At 34.6% G+C, this 25,176-nt stretch overlaps 1 protein-coding gene across 2 annotated transcripts in view; it reads left to right on the top strand.

The window, feature by feature from the left end:
* Positions 1-23,803, top strand: part of LOC148313319 (inactive dipeptidyl peptidase 10) — a 481,738-nt gene extending 457,935 nt beyond the window's left edge. For both annotated transcript variants that reach the window (XM_088264681.1, XM_088264673.1), the window contains 13 exons: positions 4,382-4,509; positions 5,628-5,791; positions 7,212-7,432; positions 8,485-8,587; positions 9,121-9,242; positions 12,019-12,269; positions 13,586-14,081; positions 15,322-15,557; positions 16,938-17,058; positions 18,186-18,259; positions 19,126-19,286; positions 20,554-20,765; positions 22,585-23,803. In XM_088264681.1, coding sequence (XP_088120807.1) covers positions 4,382-4,509; positions 5,628-5,791; positions 7,212-7,432; positions 8,485-8,587; positions 9,121-9,242; positions 12,019-12,269; positions 13,586-14,081; positions 15,322-15,557; positions 16,938-17,058; positions 18,186-18,259; positions 19,126-19,286; positions 20,554-20,765; positions 22,585-22,728 — 2,433 coding nt within the window. In that variant the 3' untranslated portion in view covers positions 22,729-23,803. The remainder of the gene's footprint in view (positions 1-4,381; positions 4,510-5,627; positions 5,792-7,211; positions 7,433-8,484; positions 8,588-9,120; positions 9,243-12,018; positions 12,270-13,585; positions 14,082-15,321; positions 15,558-16,937; positions 17,059-18,185; positions 18,260-19,125; positions 19,287-20,553; positions 20,766-22,584) is intronic.
* The last annotated feature ends 1,373 nt before the right edge of the window (positions 23,804-25,176 follow it).

Genomic DNA, 25,176 nt, shown 5'->3' with positions numbered 1-25,176 from the left:
TGTATTAAAAATAGTATTAATAAATGTACGCGAGAAGAACAAAGAGACGCTGTTCAGTAAGTTTTAAATGTTACAAATACTGTCCCCACCCCGTGCAACGCCTTTAAAATAGTATTTAAGGGGTGGCGGACAAATATTTGTGTGCTCAGATTAAATAAGATTCGAAACGTGTATACGCCGCGCTCGCTCTGTTTTTATATTGGTGTCTCTTTGTTCTTCTCGCCCCTTGTGTTTTGTAATTTTTGATATATTTGTGACCCTATGTTCTTTAAACTTTGTGATTTTTCAATAAATAAATGATTATCTTCATTTGCGCGTTTTCGTCTTCCCAATGACAAGTGTTCCGGTACCGTTAGCAGTAACACACGTAGTACTTAAATGATTTTTTTTAAGTTCTTACTTTATATAAAATACTATATAAAATCTTTTGGTCACCCATTACAATATTTATGTTTGTGATAGAGAATAGTCCCAATAGTGTATTTAAACATTATTCGATAAAAAGGAGGTTCAAACGAAAACAAACTTTGAGAATCGCCCAAGTTAGTCGGAAAATTTATCTTGATTTTCTTTAAGTAGCTTTCTAAAATAGATTCTATTAATAATTAAGCGTTTTCAATTGCCATTTCCTATTTAAAATTTATATACGAAATTTCCCATGCGTCTGGAATTATAAAACAATACAATGAGCCGTTCGAAACCTTGTTCGTAATGAAATAATAACCTTTGACCGTCGGTTATCTCCGGAGATTCGTTATTTTCTCACCCCCAGTTGGTAGTTAAACCGAGGATTAATAATCTGGATTTAACGGCGTCGATTCGCCCAATTAGGCATAAGCTCGACTCGTTTCCGATAAAATGGAGGATTTTTCCAACTGCTGGTGACATCTCCCGCCAAAAAAGGAAACTATCCGAAAGGCGGGAAAGACAAATAATAGAACGCGATAAAACTTTGTAGGTTTTGTGATTTGAACTTATTTGTTCGATTTTAATTAGGTAAGTACCTAAATAATACATTTTTTTTAAATGGTGCAATTCTACCAACTGAAAAATATAAAAGAGAGCGAAAAATGTTTGAAAACATAATAATCTAATTAAAAACAAACATATCGCTCACTCCTTTCAACAACGTCATAAAATAAAAAAACTTGATTTTTCAGGAGATCGTTTTCAAAGTTTAAAAATATAATACAATACATTAAAAAAAAATCAAGCCACTTATTGAACTTTTTACTGTGCAACAGATCTTTTTAGGGAAAACCTGAATGTTTTTTTTCCATTTGAAAAATATTAAGTACCTATATTTAAAACATAAATAAACAATACCTTTTCTTCAAAACGCAAAAAAAACACTTTCTGCCCGGTAGCAAGTAAATATTAAGTTAAAAATATGCCTCTTTTGCTGGGATATAGTACATTTTTTGGGCATTCCGAAAACATGCATAACTGTAACTTGACGATTTTTGATATATGACGTTCTTGAAAGGAGTGAGCGATACGTTTTTTTTCTTATAAGTTAATTTGAGGGGTATTTTCAAGGTATGAATTTCGACAAATTATCATAAATTCTTTTTTCTTGGGACCATATCCGTACTTAGATGGTGCATATGGCACCTCAAAATTATGGTCCATATGGCACTACGTGGTGATTAGTTAATTAGTTCACATTTTTTAAACAAACTTAGGTTTTATATAATAATTATATGTGATTTAAAAATAAAATAAAAAAGTCCTATCTTTGGAGAGGCTCAGCGCAACTAAAATTATAAGATTGTAATAAGTAAAAATATATAGAAATTGTATAAAAATGTAACTTTATTTTCAAAAAATAATAATCATAAAATAATAAATGCGTTATTCAGTCTTTGCGTATTTTAAAATAAAAACGTTTTCCTACATATGTTTTTATTCAAAATCTTGTTCGGATTTTTCGGAATTTCGGATATCCGCTGATATTAAAATATATCATTTATTGATTCAGCATTAACTTCGTGGAATGACATGTTAATTTTTTTTTTAATTACCGAAAAATAATTTTCACTTAGATAATACAACTTGATGACTTTTATTTCATTACACACGACTAATTTCAAAAACTACAGATGTTTTTATCTACAAGGGAATAGTAAAACTTATGACCTAAAATTTAAACCTGAATATTTTTTTGCTCGTTAGGTTTATTATTATTATTCACCTGTAGAAGAAAACATCTATGGTTTTCGAAACTAGTCATGAGTAATGAAACAAAACTCATTATGTGGTATTACACAAGTGTTTAATTTTTTAAATAATTGATAAGAAAATACATCATTTCGATGAATTTGAACTGAAAATTGAATCTTCACATGTCGCTCACTCCTTTCAAGAACGTCATAAATCAAAAATCGTCAATTTTCAGCTGCGCATGTTTTCGGAATGCCCAGAAAATGTACTATATCCCAGCAAAAGCGGCATATTTTTAACTAAATATTTACCCGCTATAGGGCAGAAAATATTGTTTTTGTATTTTCAAGAAAAGGTATTGTTTAATATATTTTTTAAATAAACTAAATATTTTTCAAATGAAGACAAAACCTTTAGGTTTTACCTAAAAAGATCTATTGCACTGTAAAAAGTTCAATAAGTGGCTTGATATTTATTTTTAATACATTGTGTTATATTTTTAAACTTTAAAAACGTTCTCCTGAAAAATCAAGTTTTTTGATTTATGACGTTCTTGAAAGGAGTGAGCGATGTGTGTATATCGTTTTTGTATTAAGTGACTAGAGAGGTATTGCACTGAGGCACCCATTCATATATGTGTGGCTGAATATATCACCAAAATCAGTACTTACTAAATTTGGTTTCACAGCCGACTGAGTTATATGATATATCAAATACCTGGCAGTTTTCCGAGGCGGATTTTTGCAGAAACTAATATCATTTCTGTCAAATCAGTTTATATCGAAATCGGATTACACGTTTCAGTGATTCGTTCGTCATGAATCTAAAAATTATGCGCTGTCTGTAAAAAAATATAGTAGGCATTGGAGAAGACTTTTATAGTGATTTATGATTGTAAAAAACAAAATATGAATCTTGTGGTGTAATTCGTTTAATTTTAAATTGTGACGTTGTTTTCCATTATAAAATTTATAAATAACAAAAGTAGGGCATTCTTTAAAGCTGTACTTTTATAGTACAATATATTTATAAATAAAATGTTTATATAATTTATATTTGAAGCACTTACTTTGTGATTTTCCATTTCATAATTAAAATGTAACATTGTTTTAATTATAAAATGTTTATGTTCGTTTGTTAAAAATATTCAATCTCTTAAAGTAATTCGTCCGCCTCGGCAATTTAACGATCAGCACGCTCGGCTACCGTGCTGGATGTCTCGGGTTCGATTCCCAGGGGGGGGTCAAATAAATATAAGAGATTTTTTCACGCCAATATTTGTTCAATATTACCCTGTAATGGTCACCTTTCTGATCACCTTTCCTTCATATGTTAACGATCAAGATAACACAGCGTTTCTATGATGCAGTGCCCTATGCACCATCGGGGTGCGGATAAGGTTTCGAAGAGGATGAAAAAGATTTATTCACTCTAATATTTATTCAATATTACCCTGGGCTGGTACCTGAAGCGGAGGGCTGATCATCTTTCCTTCATATGATCAAGATAGCACTGCGTTTATATAATGCAATGCCCTATGCACCATCGGGTGCGAATGAAAGTTTGAAGGAGAAAAACGATTGTATTAATCATTACATTATAATATGTGGTTTTCCAAAATGAAATTTATATATAGCGGATGTAAGGTATTTTTTATAGCTGTTTTCATTTTATAAAATATCTATATTAATAAAATGTAAGTATGTGTTTGTTCAAAATATCTTTTAAAGTAATTCACGGATTGCCTTGAATTTTTGACACTACGTTGCGTTCAAATACGTGCGAATGAAAGATTCACCTTATGTGGCCAATAAATAAACTGTTTACCCTAAATAAATAAATACTTTTTTTCTAACTTTATAAAATAAAACAATTTTGTTTTAACCACTTTTTATTGGTAAACATTATCCAACCGGTTTCGACAAGAACCTTGCCATCATCAGGGTTTATGTACTAAATTCTAAAACATTGAAATACTCATAGTTAAAAACCCTTCCCTTACCAAAAACTTCCACGCGCTCCATACACCATATGATAATATGGTTTAAAAATATGATTTAAAAAATTTGAATTAAAAAACTCCTAAATGTCGTTTTTATTGTGCATTGCGTGGCGAATACGTCAACTCCGAATGACAACTTGTGAGCTACTTTTAAGTTTTTTGATTTTATTTTTTTATTTTTTATATGAAATACTAATTTTGTTTGATATTTTCCAGAGACAACTAGATGCAGTTGACTTCAAGGTGTCAAGTAACCTGAAATACGTTCTTCTCATATCAGACGTGAAAAAAGTATTCCAGTACACAACGCTAGCTAGATACCATGTGTACGAAATAGCAACTAGGTATGGATTTACATTTTTAAAAAATATTCTTTTTATATTTCTTCAATTAGCTCATATTACACTAATATAAACTATTATTTACACTTAATTAATATCATGCCTCCGTAGTGTAATGGTCAGCACGCTCGGCTACCGTTCTGGAGGTCCCGGTTTCGATTCCCAAGGGGGTTAAAATAAATATAAGTGATTTTTTCACTGTCATATTTATTCAATACTACCCTGGACTGGTACCTGAAGCGGAGGGCTGATCACCTTTCCTTCATGTGTAAATGATCAAGATAACACTGCGTTTATATGACGTAGTGCCCTATGCATCATTGGGGTGCGGATAAGGGTTTTATTATTTTATTTTTTTAATTAATATCATATTTATATATTTACATCTTTTTACAGTAAATAAAACATTTATTTTTAAATTCTTAGACTCTTTTCATTCTTCATACATTCAGGCATACATTTTCAAACATACATCATACATTTTTAAACCCTTATACATTAAACAATTTTGTCAATGGCAGTCTTATTCTATCCTTATTTGTATTAATATGTTCATAAAAAAATTGTTTAACACTATTTTATCCTTTAAATATTCTGGTATTTTTTTTTAATTTATATAAAAAGACCAGCGTATTTAATTTTATAAATAACCAGTTTAGTTATTTTCTCATTTTTTCTATATTATTATATGTATTTCTCTTGAGCACCACTCTCATTGCTTTATTTTGTATAATTAATGAATTCAAAGATAAAATATAGATATGTATTTTTTATGTTTTCCTTGGCCTTCCTCTGCTTCAATACCTATTCTTTTCTACTACATTCACCTCATAAATTGATTTTACTGTTCTATCTTCACTCATTCGATTCACATGCTTAAATAATCCCAGCACACATATCTTAATTTTTAGTACACAACTATGTTACACGGTGCCTGTTCCTCATGAAATCCTACATGAAATAACTTTAAAAAAATAATGAGTACAAAAAAGATAATAACTTACAGTAAATATGTAATAACAATCATCAATCATCCTTTACAATCTATAATTTTAGTTTTATTTTACTTTGTAACATTTATTTTATGAAATAAATAAAAAATAAAAAAAAATTCACTATAGAACAAGATTTCCGCTGTCTCCGATTGAAGACGATCGAGACGCTCCCCTCCTCCAACACGCCGAGTGGTCTCCGGATGGGAATGCAGTGGTGTTTGTCCACGATAACGACATCTACTACAAGCCGAGAGTGCTCAAGCCTCTCGTATGCAGAATAACAAGCACAGGTTTAAAAACAATATACTTTGCACATTATGCAGAACGGCTGTAATTTCAAAAATAAATTTTCAATTAACCACCCTACACATACGAACGTACGTGATACGCGTCGTTTTTCCGCAATTTGCGCTAACCCTGTGCCAGAAATATTTAATTCGAGACAGAGAGAAGGAACACGCTAGCGAAAAGTACATCATATTATTTATTCACATCTCATCAAAGATGAAGAAGAATATGGAAGTCTGGGCATTCACGGGGCTGACGACCGTCATAGGCTGGTTTAAGTGATCACTTTACACACATGTAATTTACCAATTCTACCCATTATTGACAACCACACTACTCAAATTCCTGGAAGTTCTATGTATATGAATCAATTTTGAAACATTATTCTTGAATCACTAGAACTTCACTAGAGACATCTATTGGTGAGATGAATTGATGAGATGTCAAAAAATAATATGAAAATAATAAGTGGAGATAATCCAGATTTTGTGAACAAGTATTTAGACACACTCAAAATGTTGTAAAAAAAAAGGACATCAGTTCCGTCCTGAAAATCCGTTATTATGGCATAAAAAACATGTTTGCATAAAAAAAGATAATTCTGCAGAAAAAAATTCTACAGAATAACCCCAGAAAATAATCCGAAGGTAGGGTGGTTGAATCAAAAATTGATATGTAGAAAATTTTAAATCTAAATCGATTGCGCGGGCCCTGCGGAGCAACCTTGTTAGAAAAAATCGGCAAATGAAATTTCTCACAATTTGATTGCGAGTATAAATTTATGCGAAAAATTTCAAAACATGTACAAAATTTTTGTATGGCCTTGAATTATATTAGCTGAATAATAATAGTTTTTACCGCCTCCGTTGTGTAGCGGTAAGCGCGGTAGGCTACCATGCTGGAGATCCCGGGTTCGTTTCCCAAGAGGGTCAAAATAAATATCAGTAATTTTTCGGTCTAATAATTATTGATTAATACCCTGGACTGGTACCTGAAGCGCAAGGCTGATCCCTTTTGTGTATTTTTAACCATTAAAATAACACTGCTTCTATACGATGCAGCGCCCTATGCACCATTGGGTGCGGATAAGGGTTAGCTACCATTAAAATAAATATTTTGGTTCTTTAATTTTGGGACACTCTGTCTGGCAATTCGTATGACTGTGTTAATTAAGATTAACTGTATTTATCTGAAATATTTTTTGGTAGAATATACTTGGGTGATAGAGAAATCAGTGATTAATGTTATACCTGCGCCGGGCCAGACATTGTGGCCCATGGAGCTGCCTACTAGAATCATACGGGCCAGAATGTCTGGCCTACAGAGTGGTAAGAGTTAATATTGCATTGAGTGTTTTCTCTCCTAGTTTTATTCACTGACGGCACTTACTGTACTAATCATGAATAATACCTCCATTCCTAGGCAAGCCCGGTGTGATATTTAACGGAGTGCCAGACCATCTGTACGAGACTGAGATATTGCGGACAGACCACGCTCTGTGGTTCAGCGCAGATGGGCAGTACCTGATGTACGCCACGTACAATGACACCCGCGTTGGAGAACACCGCTGGGCTTGGTACGGTGGATCTAACCAGCAGGATCAACTCAAGTACCCTGAAATCAGGAGCGTTCGGTATCCCAAGGTAATAAATCATACCATCTTCTTCTTGGCTTTTTACAAGACCTAGACTTCATATGTCTTAGCTAGAAAAAAATCTAGAAAGACCGGGGTGTGAGTAACAACACCATGATAAAGCTTGTCAGGAGTTTAGTCCACTCCATTTTTCTCTATGCTGCTGAAACATGCACCATAAAAGCAGCGGTAAGGAGAAAAATTCAATTGCTTTTGAAATGTGGTGTTCGACGCCCATGCCCTGTATTTCATGGAAAACTAGACCCACCAACGAGTCCATTAGTCCGAAACTACGCTTAGATGGCTTGACTCTGGCCAATGTCTGTACACGACGGATTCTTCAGTTCTTTGAACGCGTTGCGCGTGGTAATTAAGCCTGAATCGACTGGTTGTAATCGATAGCCTGGAGGGGAAGACAAGGAGAGGAAGATCCCCACACGATGGACCGATCAAGTTAAGGCAGCAGCAGGCACCTCGGTGGTTGGAGCGCTACGTACAGCGCAGTCAAGGGATAACTGGAGAAGATTCATTGCTTCCACAAGGGTCACAACCCTCAGTTATGAGGAATAAGACTTCATATCAATTCTTTATTTTCAGTTTTTTCACACAGCATCATGGTTAGATTAACACAGAGAAAAATCATAGCCTAAGCTTAACACAAAGGAGCACAGTTTACACCCGCGATGTGCAAGCGGGTTTTCCGCAAGGTATCGGACCCGTTCAATTTTTCCCGGACGTTCTATATAAGGAGCTTCTGTATTCTTCTCCACATGTAACAAGTGTTTTTGCCTAGAATTTTCACTCATGAATTACATGAAACTATAATAACTTTAAACAAAAACAGTAAATCCACTCACAAGTAGGCATAGGCTATGAAACTTATAAAGTTGAAGCTTGAGTAGGGACATGATAAACGGTGTTGCATTAGCCGTAGCTAGATTTCAGAGTCACTTGGACATTTGGTAATTCAAAAAAAAAATCTCCACATGTCCTCATTTCTCATACTTCATAAATAGATACATTAAATAAAACATTTTTTCAAGTTAATCTTTTATTTTTCAGGCAAATACAGAGAATCCAGATGTGACAATCTACACAGTAAATCTCAAGACACCCAAGTACCTGTTTCCTCATGCCATTCAGCCCAGTTCTAATGTTGAACCAGGTATGTTTAAACATATCATTTTTGTTCTTCTGACTTGAAACATGTAACTCAAATTCATTAAACTAAATCAGTTAGTCTAGCCCGAGTGTTTCTTCTACCAGAGTATGGTACCAGAGTCACAGGAAATTGAGAGGATGATAAAAACACTGGCTCAGTATCAAAGATTCATTTATTCAAAGCGATCGATTTCAGTCTTGAAATCTTAAGTATGCTTACTTACTTACTTCGGCCTTCTTTTTGTGTCCAGTATTGAACAAATGCCTCTCTCTTGGACTTCTACAGTTGTCGCGACTCTCTTCCAGTGCAGGCCCGCCACTCCCTTAATGTCATCAGACCATCTTGTCTGGGGCCTACCCACGCTTCTGTGTCCTGTTCTAGGCCTCCAGACAAGCACCTTTTACATGCTTGACAGAAAGCCTAGAAATACCGTGTTCGGGCAGTCTTATTTCCATTTGTTGGTGACCATTTTCTGCAGTGGAAATTCAACTCTTAAGTGCAAGTACTCAAAAGTCATTGTCTTCTGTGGTTTCCAGACAGCTATGTGATGTACACAGCTTGGGTGGCAGAACGACAGGTGGCAGTGCTGTTCCTCAACAGAATGCAGAACTACTCCATCATCAGCATCTGCAAAACGCCTCAATTCAATTGCCAAGATGTAAGTAAAGAATTAATTTTCCTTTTGTAATATATACAGTTTAGAATTCAGTTGCGGTCTACTGATTACTGGGCCTTTAGGCGGAATAATCAAAAGCCTGCAACCTTATTTTCTTTAAAGCCAGGTAATATTTAACGTAATTTTACTAAAAACACCATTTTTGTATAGAAAAATAAGTTTTTTGTTGTTTAGTTTTTTGTTTGTTTTGTTGTTTTTTGTAGTTGTTTGATAAAGACTTAGAAAGGAGAGTGAATGCTGGGAACAAAGTGAATGGTGCACTGAAATCAGTTATAGCAAATAAAAACCTATCAGCGGAAGCTAAACTGGCAGTGCACAACGGAGTCCTGGTTCCAACTCTAATGTATGGAAGTGAAACATGGAGTTGGCAAAAGAAGGATGAAAGTAGACTGAATGCAGTCGAAATGCGATCTCTCAGAAGAATGTGCGACAAATCGATGTACTTATGATAGATGTACGAATAGTGAAATAAGGAAGGAATGCAAAGCTGAGATAAGCATTATGGATAAAATTAAGAAAGGTGTGTTGAGATGGTTTGGACATGTAGAACGAATGAGTGAGGAAAGAACGGTAAAACAAATTTATGAGGCGAATGTTAGCGGGAAAAGAAGCAGAGGAAGACCGAGAAAAACATGGCACGATCAGGTATGCCAAATACTTGAAAGTGGTCAGGTTAGTAGTCGTAACAATCGGCGGGTATGTATGAGGAGATGCTTGAACGTGGAAGAGGCGAAGAATGTTTGCAAGGACAGAGTGGTGTGGCGCTCTATTCTCTCTGCCCACCCCTGCGGGGAAGCAGCGTGATGGTTAGTTAGTTAGTTAGTTAGTTAAAATAAGTTTTTCTTCAAAATAAATATACGGTTTTGAAGAGAAAAGGGTTATCAAAAGATAAGGAGTTAAAAAAATTATAAAAAGCATTTATTTATTTTTGATTTTTTTATTTATTTTTTGTAAATAGTACAGTGAGTTTTTTTATAATTTCATTCATTTTCTAGACAGTTCTTCTTTACAATCTTAAAATTAACTACGCTATTCTCTCCAATAAAGAGACTACTCTCTTTTGCTTGGAGAGGGACTTACACTTATTATTTATTGTTTATGTTTGTAGCTGATATAATTGATTTTTATTATTATTTTTTAATAATTAAACACTTGAATATACCACTAAATGAGTTTAATTTATATATAACCAGATTTATATATTTTACCAGAAGATGAAAACGTCTGTAAGTTTTCGAAACAGTTGTATTTATAAATAAAACTCATTAAGTGGCATATTCAAGTGTTTAATTTTTTTTAAATAATCAATATATCATTCCACAAAGTTAATGCCGAATCAATAAATAATATGATTTTTATTTTTTTAATTTAACTCTTTTTGTGCATTTTTTCTTTGATTAATATATCGTAGGTGTACTGGCAAAAGACGTTGACTAGAAAATATGCAATTTGACTTAATGATGCATATTTTCAAGTTTTCAACGTTCTATAAACTGGCAAAATACACTAAGTAGTTTGAAATGTCATATATCGCTCACTCCTTTCAAGAACGTCATAAATCAAAAATCGTCAATTTTCAGTTGTGCATGTTTTCGGAACGCCCAGAAAATGTACTATATCCCAGCAAAAGAGGCATATTTTTAACTTCATATTTACCCGCTACAGGGCAGAAAGCGTTATTTTAGCATTTTGAAGAAAAGGTATTGTATTATTATTTTTTTAAATTTACTAAATATTTTTCAAATGGAGAAAAAACCTTCAGGTTTACCTAAAAATATCTGTTACACAGTAAAAAGTTCAGTAAGTGGCTTGATATTTATTTTTAATACATTGTACATATTATATTATTAAACTTTAAAAACGTTCTCCTGAAAAATCAAGTTGTTTGATTTATGACGTTCTTGAAAGGAGTGAGCGAATTGTTAAATTGTTTGTTTTTCTAGTTGCCTTTATTGTTTTTATTTTAAAACTTTTATTTTGGGGGTACACTTACCGGCACACAAACTGCCCGGGGCCCCTCTCTTGGCAGTAGTACTCCAGTGGAACGCCCTCCCGCTCCAGGTAGCCGCGCAGCGTCTTCTTGGGGTCATCCAGGTACAGCTCCTCGTTGGTGGACGAGGAGCTGTACCTCCTTCTCCTGAAAAATCAAGTTTTTTTATTTATGACGTTCTTGAAAGGAGTGAGCGATATATGTGGTTTTACAAGTATATTTAACTTTCTGTTTAATAGCGAGTGTTTTATTCAGGCTAAAAGATTCAAATAACAGGGATTATTTATCCATCAGGGATTTTAGAGTTAAATTTCTCTGTCAGTATACCCACGATATGTTGCTTATTACATTGACTATGATATAAAACTATAATAAGTTTTTAAAAACTCATTTATTAATATATTTGGCTTTTAATTTAAAGAACTCCATTTTAATTTATGTATGAAATGTTAAATCAAACACCAATTTTTCGACTCTACTAAGTTGTACTTTATTGTTGAAAAAACACATGAAAATCAATTTTGTGACAGTTGTTTCGCCTAGTTATGGCATGTTTGATTGACATTCATTTGAAAAAGCCATAACTAGGCGAAACAATTGTCAAAAATCGACGTTTACATATTTTTTCAACAATAAAATATAACTTAGTAGACTCAAAAAATTAGTGATTGATTTAACATTTAAATGATGAATAAAAAAAACTCACTCATGGCATCTTGAGTTTGTATATTTAAGAGTTCACGCTTAATGTCGTTGTTTCAATTCCAGATATACAGCGAGCGTGCCCAGTCCGGCATGTGGTCCACGCTGGGCGGGGAGCCGGCGCTGCGGCCGGGGCCCCCGTTCCTGTACTCGCGGCAGGGCCAGGGGCTGCTCACGCTGGCCTCGGTGCGCGACGGCGACGCGGGGGGCTACTGCCACGTCGTGCACGTGGGCGAGCAGGGCCGCAGCGCGCCCGTCACCATGGGCCGCTTCGAGGTCACCGCCCTCAAGGCCTGGGACGAGGACAACGGCTATGTGTACGTTCCATATCATAATTATAAGTCTGTCGTATACGTACGAATACATACATATCGTAGTCCTACAGGAGAAAGTGACCAACTACCAAAATGTAAAATGCTCACGAGGGTCATTTAAGTCACTTTTGCTCAGCAAGAAAATAAACATCAATGCAGTTAGTCATTTTTAACAAGTCAATCTATTATACATCCAAGTTTAAAATCCTTTGGGATTTTTTCAGGGCAATATTAAGCTAAGTAAGATATCAAATAGTCAATGATCACGTTTTTTTTTATAAATGCACTTGGTCACGTTCTCCTAAATGACTATGATATATACATCTTATTCTTCCTGGCTTCATCATAACTTATGTCTTTGTAGACTGTTGGGGTCAGCTCTCTTCGTCCTCAAGTTGTAGGACCTTCAACGAATTTGTTTCCTCTGCCTCACTTTGCTTGCCCCGGAATCCCGCAAGCTGGCCCTGATACATTGTCGGTCTCTGGATCACCGAGAGTAGAATCACCCTCGCTGCCAGACAGGGTAGTGCATCTTAGCAATTGTTTGTATCCTGGACAACGTCACCTAGGCCATGCGTTCGAATCATGTTATCTTTCTGTGGCATCCATGAATTCTTTGGTCTTCCTCTAATTGTCTTTTGACGAAGATCCACGGCGATTACCTGGTTTACAATATGATCATGTTCTGTGCGTCTTACATATATGTACATACATATATTTATAAATAAAAACTAACTAACATCGTAGGGGTGGGGAGAGAGAATCAGACGCCACACCAATCTGTCTTTGCATACAATCTTCATCTTTTCCATATTTATGCATCTCCTCGTATATACCCTCCAACTCCTGTCCATGCCCAAGTATTTGAAATACTTTTTTTTTGTTGGTAATAGAAGCAAAGGAAGACCAGTTTTCCTCAGTCTTCCTCTGCTTCTATTACCAACCACATTCGCTTCATAAATTTATTTGACTATTTTTTCTTTACTTCTTATTTGATTTTCATATCCAAACCATCTCAAAACACCTTTCTTAATTTTATCAATAATGCTTATCTCACCTTTGCATTAATTCTATATTTCACCATTTGAACATCTGTCGTACATCGTTTTGCCGCACATTTGTCTTGAGGGATCGCATTTCAACTGCACTCAGTCTACTTTCACCCTTCTTAAGCCAAGTCTATGCTTTATTGCATTAGGGTTGGAACTAGGACTTATGTTCTCCCAGTTAAGATTGATAGGTTTTTACATGTGGTATAGTATCCAGATAAAACGCGGCTGGTAACACATTTTCGTGGAATTATTTTGATTCCTTTTCAGATATTTCCTGGCAACACCCGAGAAAAAACCCGGGCAGCGACATCTCTACCGGATAAAGCTGCAGGCGACCAAACCTCCCGACGACGACGGATCCCGGACATACTATACGCAGGGAGAGAACCAAGGGACCAATCTGTGGTCCGACATGTCGACCATGCAATGCCTTACCTGCCCAACCGAAGCCGGGCTCGCGCAGAACTTTGTCACCACAATCGAAGACCAACCGGCTACCACCCAAGTCGAAGCAGACGAGGCCTTCTCAACCACTTCAGGAGAGATGTACGAAGACCTCAATGTGACAGATACGGTGGCCGCTTCGAGGGCTACCGAGGCGACACTCAAAGTGACTGCATCCATGAATGGTCCAGCAAAATCTTATGCTCATCTGAATGTAGCCGGGAAGAGAAATGGAGTCTTCTATCTCAATGAGAGTGTGCCGAACAACTGTCTCTATAACAACGTCATATTTAGCTCCAACAACCGATTTTACGTACAGGTACTCATTAAATAATCTATAATTTTTATTGATTAATATTTTATAGGAATGAAGTTAGAAATATGTAATATATGTATGATGGATGTTCGAATGACGTATGTAATAAGGAAAGAATCTCAATGAGAGTGTGACGAATAATAGCCTCTATAACAACTTCATATTTAGCTCCAACAACAGATTCTACGTACAGGTACTCATTAAATTAATCTTTGATTTACATTGATTTATATTTTATAGGAATATAGTGGGAAATATGTTAATATATGTATGATAGATGTTTGAACGGTGAAATAAGGAAAGAATGCAAAGGTAACCTTAATGAGAGCGTGCCTAACAACTGCCTGTATAACAACGTAATATTTAGCTCCAACAACTGATTCTACTTACAGGCACTAATCTATAATTCATATTCATTTATGTTTTATAGGAATATAGTAAGAAATATGTAAGAAAGAACGCAAGGATGAGATAAGCATTATTGATAAAATTAAGAAAGGTGTGTTGAGATGGTTTGGGCATGTGAAATGAATGAGTGAGGAAAGAATGGTAAAACAAATTTATGAGGCGAATGTAATTAAAAATGTAGAATGTAGGGAGACTGAGGAAAACTGGGCATGATCAATTATGTCAAATATTTTAATGTGGTCAGATTAGGAATGTGAATAATTGGCAGGTATGTATGAGGATATGCATGAATGCGGAAGAATCAAAGATTATTTGCACATTAAGACAGTGGTGTGGCGTATTTAAAAATCATAAAAACCTAGGTCTGGGCATTTCAAAGCCTATAACCAAAATAGGTGAAAAAATAAACCTCAAAAACTCTCACCTATGGTCAGAAAAGGAAAGCTATTCACTTTACAAAATTCTAGTTTTCTACAGATGGCAGTCCTATCTGTCAGTTCCGACTGAGATATGATAGCGGTTATTGAGACAAAAAATATCTTTATAAATATACCTTAATTTATATAGATATTTTTTTGAAAAACACTACTGACTTTCATTATTCTTCTGGCTACATCCCAACTTATCATCTTTGTAAACTGCTGTAGTCAGCTCTCCTCATCCTCAGGTTGTAGGTCCTTCTGCCATGGACAAAGTCACCTAGGCCATGTCTTCGAACCATGTTTCTCTTTGCAGCATCCATGAATTTTTCGATCTCCCTCTAGATATCTTTCATTCTGTCAAATCTTATTTTGCCTAATTGTTCTTCTCCCAAATGTGTGTTCTTGTCCACCAGGAATGTCTGGGGCCAGAAGCACCGTCTGTATATCTGGCAGAGACGCTGACCAACTCGAGGGTCGGGATTCTTCATCCAGGGGGCTTGCTGAGGGAGCGCGTGGCGGCCCTGGCGGCTCCGCAGCTGCGCTCCTTCCAAGTGGAGGTACTGCACGGCTACCACGCCCAGGTCCGCCTGTACCTGCCCCCCGGGCTGAGGGAGTATGAGGAGATGCCGTTCCCACTCATATTGCAAGTGTAAGTCACACTTAATTTTATCCTTTCAACTTTAAGATTTCCCTTCAAGAGACTTAAATATATATATATATATATATATATATATATATATATATATATATATATATATATATATATATATATATATATATCGTAGTCGTACAGGAGAAAGTGACCAACTACCAAAACGTAAAATGTTCAGGAGGGTAGGTAAAATGGGAGGTAAAATGTTCATTTAAGTCACTTTTGCTTGGCAAGAAAATAAACATCAATGCAGTTAGTCATTTTTACCAATTCAATATATTATACTTCCAAGTTTAAAATCCTTTGGGATTTTTTCAGGGCAATATTAAGCTAGTAAGATATCAAATAGTCAATGATCACGTTTTACTAAAACAATGCACTTGGTCACTTTCTCCTGTATGACTACGATATATTCTTCTTTTTCAAACCCTCCATGGAGCACTGCATCATATAAACGCTGTGTTATCTTGATCGTCAACACAAGAAGGAAAGGTGATTACCCCTTGGCTTCAGGCACTATTGTCCAGGCAAGGGCGGGAATTCCATATAGGCAGTAAAGCAGTGCCTATCTTAACTTACCCGCGTGGCATAAAAATGTAACCAGTACCTGCCTTAACTTACTAATTAGTACCTAGCTTACCTTACTACCTGCCTTTACTGCCTACCCGTATTAATTCCAATTGAATAAATAATATAATAAAAAAATCACTTATTTATTTGACTGGGAATCAAACCCAAGACCCCCAGTATGGTAGTCGAACGTTCTCAACACAACATTAAGGAGGCGGACATACTAGCAGTCTACAACTTACGAGAATGGATTGCAACTCCAAGTTCAGACATTTCTGCTATTCTCATTGTTCCTTCATTTTATTTCCCATATAACAGTTTTATTTACATTTTTGACATCTCTGTAGATGAAGAAGAATATGGATGTCTGGGTATTTACAGGGCTTGCCATAATTAAGTGACTACTTTACACACATGTAAAATTCACTATTCTACCCATGATTGAAAACCACACTACTCAAAATTGTGGAACTGATACACATGTATGTATATGATATGAACAATTTCATGACGTTCAATGATCGAGTTCACAGCGACCATCTATGATTGGATGTAGAAAGCTTTTATTAAGCTGAGACCCTTTTATTGGTATGCAAGATCCGAACCTGGATACACCAAATTGATCCTACTCCTACCATAAATAAGATAGATATGTAGAAATTCTCTTGGAAAATTTGTTATTTTTACTGATTTTCTTCACACCCCAAACCCATTCATTAATTCAATCAATGTTTCCAATGATGTTAAATGCTTTTTTAGTAATGGTTGTTTTGTTACTGATACAATGATATTTAATTGTTCTTCCAGTGATGCATCTCCAGGATCTCAACTAGTCTCTGAAAAATTCCAAGTAGACTGGGCTTGGTATCTCTCCAGCACTAAGAACTTCATAGTGGCACAGATAGATGGCAGGGGATCAGGTTTCCAGGTATAAACAACAGAAATGACATTAATATCACATCTTAAATGTATGTAGAAATCATTAAATACTGTTGGACACTTAGAAAATAAGAGTCTAATATACAATGCATTGACTCCCAAACTGGAACTGGGCAGGTCATGTGGCACGTATGTCTGAAGATAGATGGATGAAAAAGGTGCTTGACTGGAGGCTTAGAACAGGCTCACATATCGCTCACTCCTTTCAAGAATATCATAAATCAAAAAACGTCCATTTTCAGTTGTGCATGTTTTCGGAATGCCCAGAAAATGTACTATATCCCAGCAAAAGCGGCATAATTTTAACTTAATATTTACCCACTACAGGGCAGAAAGTGTTGTTTTTGCATTTCGAAGAAAAGGTATTGTTTAATTATTTTTTTAAATGTACTAAATATTTTTGAAACGGTGAAAAAACCTTCAGGTTTTACTTAAAAAGATCTGTTGCACAGTAAAAAGTTCAATAAGTGGCTTGATATTTATTTTTAATACATTGTATTATATTTTTAAACTTTAAAAATGTTTTCCTGAAAAATCAAGCTTTTTAATTTATGACGTTCTTGAAAGGAGTGAGCGATATGGATTCGAGAAATATACCCTAACAAAGTGAATCATTTATAAATTCCGGGTAACACAAAGAGCACTGGATAGAAGGATGCTAAACATATCCCTTGGGGACCAAAAACCAAATGTTTGGATAAGGGAAAAGCCCAAGGTCACAGATGTGGCTCAAAGTGATAAGATGTGGATAACTGTGTTTCAAATTTATTGAAATATTTACACCACGCAGCTCGACTGTAACATTTCATTTATTATTTACTAGCTGCACCCGGGCTCAGTCTGGTTAAATAAAAAAGAAAGAAAAGAGAAAGCACACATCTCTCTAATGTTTCATTTCACAATGCTTATGAAACACAAAGCTTATTAAAATAATTATTACAAATGTTGATTCTACTTAAGTATTATTAGTATCCTTCACAAAACTGACTTAACGGCGCCATCTTAGTTTTTCTCTATCGCACACTTTTTTGTCATTGGAATACTTTTTAAATTAAACAATTAAAAGAATTTTTTTTTCTTCATATTTTTATGTTTTTTTATCTTTGACTATTCTAGGGAGACAACATGAGGAAAGAAATCTATCACCGACTTGGAACTGTTGAAGTTGAAGACCAAATAGCTGTTTTAACGTAAGTACGAATTTTATCTCACCACTAGCTGTACCCGGCTATGTGTTGCTGTAGCTCAGTCTGGTTAAATGGAAAAGAAACAAAATACAACGCACATATTTTTAATATTTTTATTCACAGTACTTGTGAGGCGTAGAAATATTTAAAATCCATGAAATAACAATGCAACTGAAAACAAATAAAAATACCAAGTGACAGCAGTTGTCAAGAAGCACGCTCTCCACCATGAGCAATGATTAGTGTTGCGTGTGTTGATGTTACGTTCAACGGATAGCGCTGCCATTGCGGTAAAAAAAACTATTTTTAAAAACGGCAGATTTTTACTTGTCGTAGGTATATATCAAAACACATACGTAATGGAATGCAACGCAGGCAAAATTTCATAGCAATTAGTTAATAGCTTAAGATTTCAGAATTTAAACAAACTGACATTTGTATTTTTATTTATACAGATATATAAAAACATGCGTATTAATAAAATTTCAAAATAATCAGTGAATAAATTTTGAAGGTTTAACCCATTGTTGTCGGGCGGATTTCTCATCAACCCCGACCCTAATTATACTCGGACAGTCTGCCGCCCAACCCTCAGTATACTAATCACAAGTAACCGCAAACCCAATTTCGATCTGTATAATATTTTTGGCGCCTCTCGCGCTCTACCGAAAGTAATAAAATAGAACGCTTATAAGTGTCTCCCGCATTCTACCAACAGTATTAAAAGACCCTTTTAAGCGTTTCCTGCAAACAATGAATTAAAATTCTGAACAAATAAACATTCACATTTTTATTTATGTATTCCAAGATTAGTATTTTAAGAAAACATGAAATAGAAGAGAAAGTGTAATTTCTCTCTCTGTTTGCAGATATCTTCGTGACAACTTGAAGATTGTTGATGCAGGGAAGATTTGCGTATGGGGCTCAGGATACGGGGGCCACGTGGCGGGAATGATGACATCGCAAGACTCTGTGAACCTAACCAAATGTTCTGTAGCCCTGGCTCCCATTGTGACATGGGCTTACCATAGTAAGTTTCTCTAGGAAAAACCATAAAAAAATGCTCTTATGGTGGGGACTGACCGGAGCCATTTCGTCTTAATATAAAATGTTACGATGCGAGCATTCGTATAGTTAGTACAGCAAGCCAAGCGCTCCATCCATAGTCGGAGCGCTCGCCGCGAGCGACGTTACGACGTTATGTTACGACAAAATGCAAATGAAATCAGTCTCCACCTTCAAATTATTATGTGCAATGAGCTAGACTAATGAATGGTTATATTTAATTTGTATGCAATAAATTAAACACAAACTTTGATTCTAACCATTTCAAAATGACTGTCATCTGTCTAAAATGTGGATTTTGTTTACATTCCGATCATTAATTGATATTTAAATAATAAAAAATAAGTAAATTCTGCCATCAAATAATGAAATTTCGTTGCATAAATATTAGATAATATTTCTTAAAAGCAAAGTTGTGTATTGACAAGGATGCCAACAAGGTATACGCAGTCAATAACGCACGGCTAAAATAGGATGGCAACGTTTTGTTGGCAGTGGTTAAAGTGTTAATCATCAAGTTACAACACATCAATGATCTGATATAATAGTATATATATTAGGTAATCCGGGTCGCTATAGGATCTAGCTGACTTACAGAACTAACTTATTACTAATCCCTTTCACTGCTTACACCGGGCCACTTATAGAAAATTTAGTGGTGGTTTTACAAACTTGTATTTATTTAGATTGGCAGTGACAGGTATATTGAAAGCTTTTAAATGTAAATTCACAGTAAAATCGGGAAACAATTTTGTTTCACATTTTCTCTAAATTTTGCAACTTGGTTCATAAAACAAAATATAAAAAAAATTGTTTTGTAAGAGAATGTCTGTCAGGAAGTCTAGATGCTTCTGTATCAGATCAAGGATAGCTTTAACACTTTGCATGCCTACTACATGGATCCGTGTATCATGCGTCTAGCGCATGGTGCCCACTACATGGATTCATGATCGCCCACATCAACATACAAACGTGTCAGTCTATTGCATGCTCTGCTGGCGAGAGTTGGATACACGGATCTGTGTGAAAGGTATAAATGGGCAAATATATTTTTAAAAAGATTTAAATTGGTAATAAAGACACTTATTACTACTGGAAACAAAAAAAAACTCGCGTTGAAATAGCTTTTCTTTTAAGGCACTGAACATGTTTAATATATATCCGGTAACAGACAAAGTCTTAGTCCAGACAAAGGTCAGAACTTTTGAGGTAATTTTTAATTATCTTCCCAGACACATTCTTCACGGAGCGCTACCTGGGGTCGGGCACCCCTTCAGGAAACTACCGAGGGTACGAGGCGGCCGATCTCACACGGCGAGCGGGGAACCTGGCCGGCCGGTCCGTGCTACTGGCCACCGCACTGGCCGATGTCACGGCCCCCGCACAGCACTCTCTCGCTCTGGCCAGGGCGCTCGTACGGCAGGGGGTCATGTTCAGGCATCAGGTAGATCATTGTCCCGCCGCGTGTGTGCCACAGCACAATGGTGTACGTGGTGATTAGTTGGTGTGGCGCAGAGTAATTCTAGTTTTGTGAAAATAACACAATTGCTCCAAATTTTGATTGCCTGTTCTCACTTAAGTAGGCTCACATTTTGCATTCAACATAATACTTTAAATATGTTACCATAATATGGTAAGTATGCACCTGTGAAATTTCTTACTTTGGTAGGTGTACCTTGAATAGAAAACGTTTGCGGAACACTGAGGTAGTTCCTTTTGTGCAGCATATAAAACGCAGACTTTTGTGATGACTGCCAACTTCTTAGTGTTCTTTCTAGTTTAATGGAGTCTTCAGATGAGATATTTATAATTTATTATATATATTTATTATTATTAAACCATATCCGCTCCCTACGTGGAGCATATGGAGTCCACAAACAGTCTCCAGGCTTTTCTGTCAGAAATCTATAATTTAACAATGGTAGTTATTCTTAATCTCCTGTTAAATTTGAAATCAAAACTGCAGATAGAGGGATTGAATTAAATAATGACTACAACATTTTGAGTATGTCCAAATACTTGTTCACAAAACTGGAATGTCTCCAATTATTTTTCATATTATTTTTGAAATCTCAACACAGATGTAGAAGAATATGGAAGTCTGGGCAATTATGGGGGTAGAATTGGTGGATGTTACACGTGTGTAAAGTTATCACATAAACCAGCCTATGACGGACGTAAGCCCCATAAATGCCCAGACTTCCATATTCTTCTTCATCTTTGATCAAATGTCAAAAAATAATATGAAATAATGAATTTTTAAAAGAAATCATTATTTAATTCAATCCCCTGTTTTTGCAGTTTTGATTTAAAATCAATCAGGAGATTAAGAATTACTACCATTTTATTATTGTCAAATTATAAATAAAACACTTGTTTGTTACCACTTGAGTATTATATTTTTACGACTTGTTTAGGAAGCTACAAATGCTTTCATTTACGGGTTTAAATATAAACTCAATTCATATTCAAACCCTTAGATGGAAGTATTTGTAGCTTCCAAAACTAGTCATAAAAGTATTATATATAAAAAAAATAAAACCTCTTTCCGCACCCCCAATGATGCACAGGGCACTGCGTCATATAAACGCAGTGTTATCTTGATCGTTTACAAATGAAGGAAAGGTAATCAGCTCTCCGCTTCAGAAACCAGTCCAAGGTATTGAATATATATTAGAGTGAAAAAATCACTTGTATTTATTTAACCCCCCCCCTGGGAATCGAACCCGGGACCTCCAGAACGGTAGCCGAGCGTGCTGACCATTACACTACGGAGGCGGACATAAAATATTATACCCAAGTGGTAAAAAAACTAGTGTTTTATTTACAATTTAATCATGTCTTACTACAAAGTGAACTCCGAAACAACAAATAACATTATTAATTATATATTTTTACAAAAATGTTAACAATATTAGTATATAACCATTCAACGAGATTTTTATGTCTACCGGATTCGAGACGTACCTGTCTCTTTCTCAGTACAATCACTACCACAGCATGCAAACAATACTACCCTTCACTAACATAGCACTATTTACACACTTAAAACTACACAAAATGTTTTACACATGCGATTTTTGGTCGACCTGAAGACCAACACGCTCTAAAGGTTTCAGCACAAACATGCGTAACGAGCCGAGGTTAAACATGTGAGCCGAGGTCAAAGTGCAAGTAAAAATGACTAACCACAATGTAAATGCTTTAAATATTAATAATATTAAGAATAAAATAACATTTTTATGGTTTATTTATTTTTCTAGGTTTATCCCGATGAAGATCATGAATTCAGCGGCAGCCAACTCCATCTTTATAAAAATATTGAAGCCTTCTTCGATGACTGTTTTGGGCCTCTAGACTTGAATGATTGGGATCTTGGAACAAGCTTTTTCACATTCAAACAGTGAACCTCTACAACGATATGTCACTGTCTTAAAAAACAATATAATAACAGTGTATCCAAGTTCTTTTAGCAAACATATGGAATTTCAGTTTAAGAAAACATATGGAATTTCACAAGTTTGAACTGTGTTTGAAAATAAAATACATGAATTGATTTGATCAAAGATCAACTCACTTGATTTTCATTCATTTTTTATAAAATCTGACAGCAAAATATTTTATCAACTAGTTTGCTGCCAACGTTTTTTGTAATGTAAAGATTTTTTTTTAATAACAGCATAATTGATGTTTATTATTTTGTTGATACGGAAAATTTAACTCTGGATGTTAAAACCAAGTATTTAAAAAAAACTGTTCAATGTTTAATTGTTATGCAATGTTGTGGACACTAAAAAAATCAAGATGGAGGAATTTAAAACCGTCCGAGATCTGAAACTATGAAAATTTGCAAGTGTTTTAACTGTGTATCATAGAATAAGTACTTAAATAAAATTATTAAAGATTGTCAAGTGGATTCGAATATAGAACTACTACAAATCCATGTCATTTGGGGGGAAATATTCTGAATGAAAAATACTGCTGGTACTTACTTAAAAAAAAATTGAGTGTGAAAGAATTAGTGAATATTTAACAGCAAATGTTTAAATGAATTATTTGGAGGATAGATATGAAAAATACATCACAGACACCCAAACCAATTAAAATAAATATTCTTTATTCACTTTATAAAATAAAACAACATTGTTATAACCACTATTTATTGGTACACTTTTTCCAACCGGTCTCGACAAGAACCTTGTCATCCTCAGGGTTCATGTACAAATTCTAAAACATTGAAATACTCATAGTTAGGTTATAATTAATTACCCTTCCCTTACGATATCAAAAACTTCCACGCACTCCGTACACCATATGAAAATATGATTTTAAAAAATCTTTTATTGAGCATTGCGCAGCGAATACGTCAACTCCAGATGACAACTTTTAAGCTACATATAGAGTCATCCAAAAACAGTATGAAGCTGTGAATGTAAAAAAGTGGTTAAAACAAAGTTTTCTATTTGATTGTGCGAAAAAAAATTAGTTGAAAACAAAATCTCAATGGATTATACCTTGATATAATTTATATTAATACTTGATGTTAACAATATAAATGGAAATATGTATTTTTGTGAAATCTTCTAGAACAAAAATATATTAATGTAGCAAAAGTTTATTAAATTTATGTAAATAATATTACTGTAATATATTTCATGAGATCATTAGTATATTTTTAAATAAAGAGATTGTGATTTTTAAGAATTTAAGTATAGCACCTGTACATTTTGTGTAACTATAATTATGTGCTATTTTTAAATCCTATAATTCCATAAATTTTAGCACTTATTATGTATTTTGTACTTTTTTTTTTTTTTTTTTTTTTTTTTTTTTTTTTTTTTTTTTTTTTTTTTTTTTTTTAATTACATTTTAATTTTGTAACATATTATTTTTAATATTGCTCACTCCTTTCAACGTCATATTTCAAAAATTTTGATTTTTTAGGAAATCGTTTTTAATGTGTAAGAATATAATAAAATGTTTTAAAAATAAATATCAAGCCACTTATTAATCTTTTTACTGTGCAACAGATCTTTTTAGGTAAAACCTGAATGTTTTTCTGCATTTGAAAAATATTTAGTTTATATAAAAAAAATTAAACAATACCTTTTTTTTCATAATGCAAACACATCACCTTCTGCCCTGAAGCGGGTAAATATTAAGTTAAAAATTGCCGCTTTTGCTGGGATATAGTAAATTTTCTGGGCATTCCGAAAACATGCACAACTGAAAGTCGATGATTTTTGTTATATGACGTTGTTGAAAGGAGTGAGCGATATGTTAAACCTTCGTTTAATTGCACGGAGAGCATGCGTATAGGTATCTGACCCTTTTCACTTAACAGATGGTTATTAGTTACCACAGCGTTATTAGTTAACTGTGAAGCAACAAAACTTTAGACCACCCTGACATACAGATGGGCCATATACTTTTGCTTTGACAAATGGCTGACCAGCGGTTTAACTGACAACTTCTCTATGGATATATAAACAAATTAATAAATCGGTCTACTGAAATGGTTTTAAGTGCACTGTATAAAAAATGATGTAACAATTCAGTAAAAGGATCATTTAGAGTTGTTTCTGTGCACCTTTTTACTATTGCATCAAAATTACCAGAAAATTACTTATTTAAATAAACCTTATGGCAGATTCAGTGCCAAATTAAAATGAGCATTTTTCAGACAATTTAGGCCCAGCATTCGTTAAGTCGCATTCATTCCACCTGAGACCACCGGAGAGGTCACATTATCTCCCGCGCCCAAATTTTTAAGTGTATTGGATTTTTTTTTTTTTTTTTTTTAATATATATTTATCAAAAATATATTTATAATTTTTCTTTAACTCCAGACCTTT

This window comes from Brachycentrus maculatus, unplaced genomic scaffold (assembly GCF_059751285.1).
Source record: "Brachycentrus maculatus isolate JH-2025_06_01 unplaced genomic scaffold, ASM5975128v1 h1tg000015l, whole genome shotgun sequence".
Lineage (NCBI taxonomy): Eukaryota > Metazoa > Arthropoda > Insecta > Trichoptera > Brachycentridae > Brachycentrus > Brachycentrus maculatus.
Note: the sequence above shows the minus strand (reverse complement) of the source record. Positions and strands in the feature narration are given on the sequence as shown.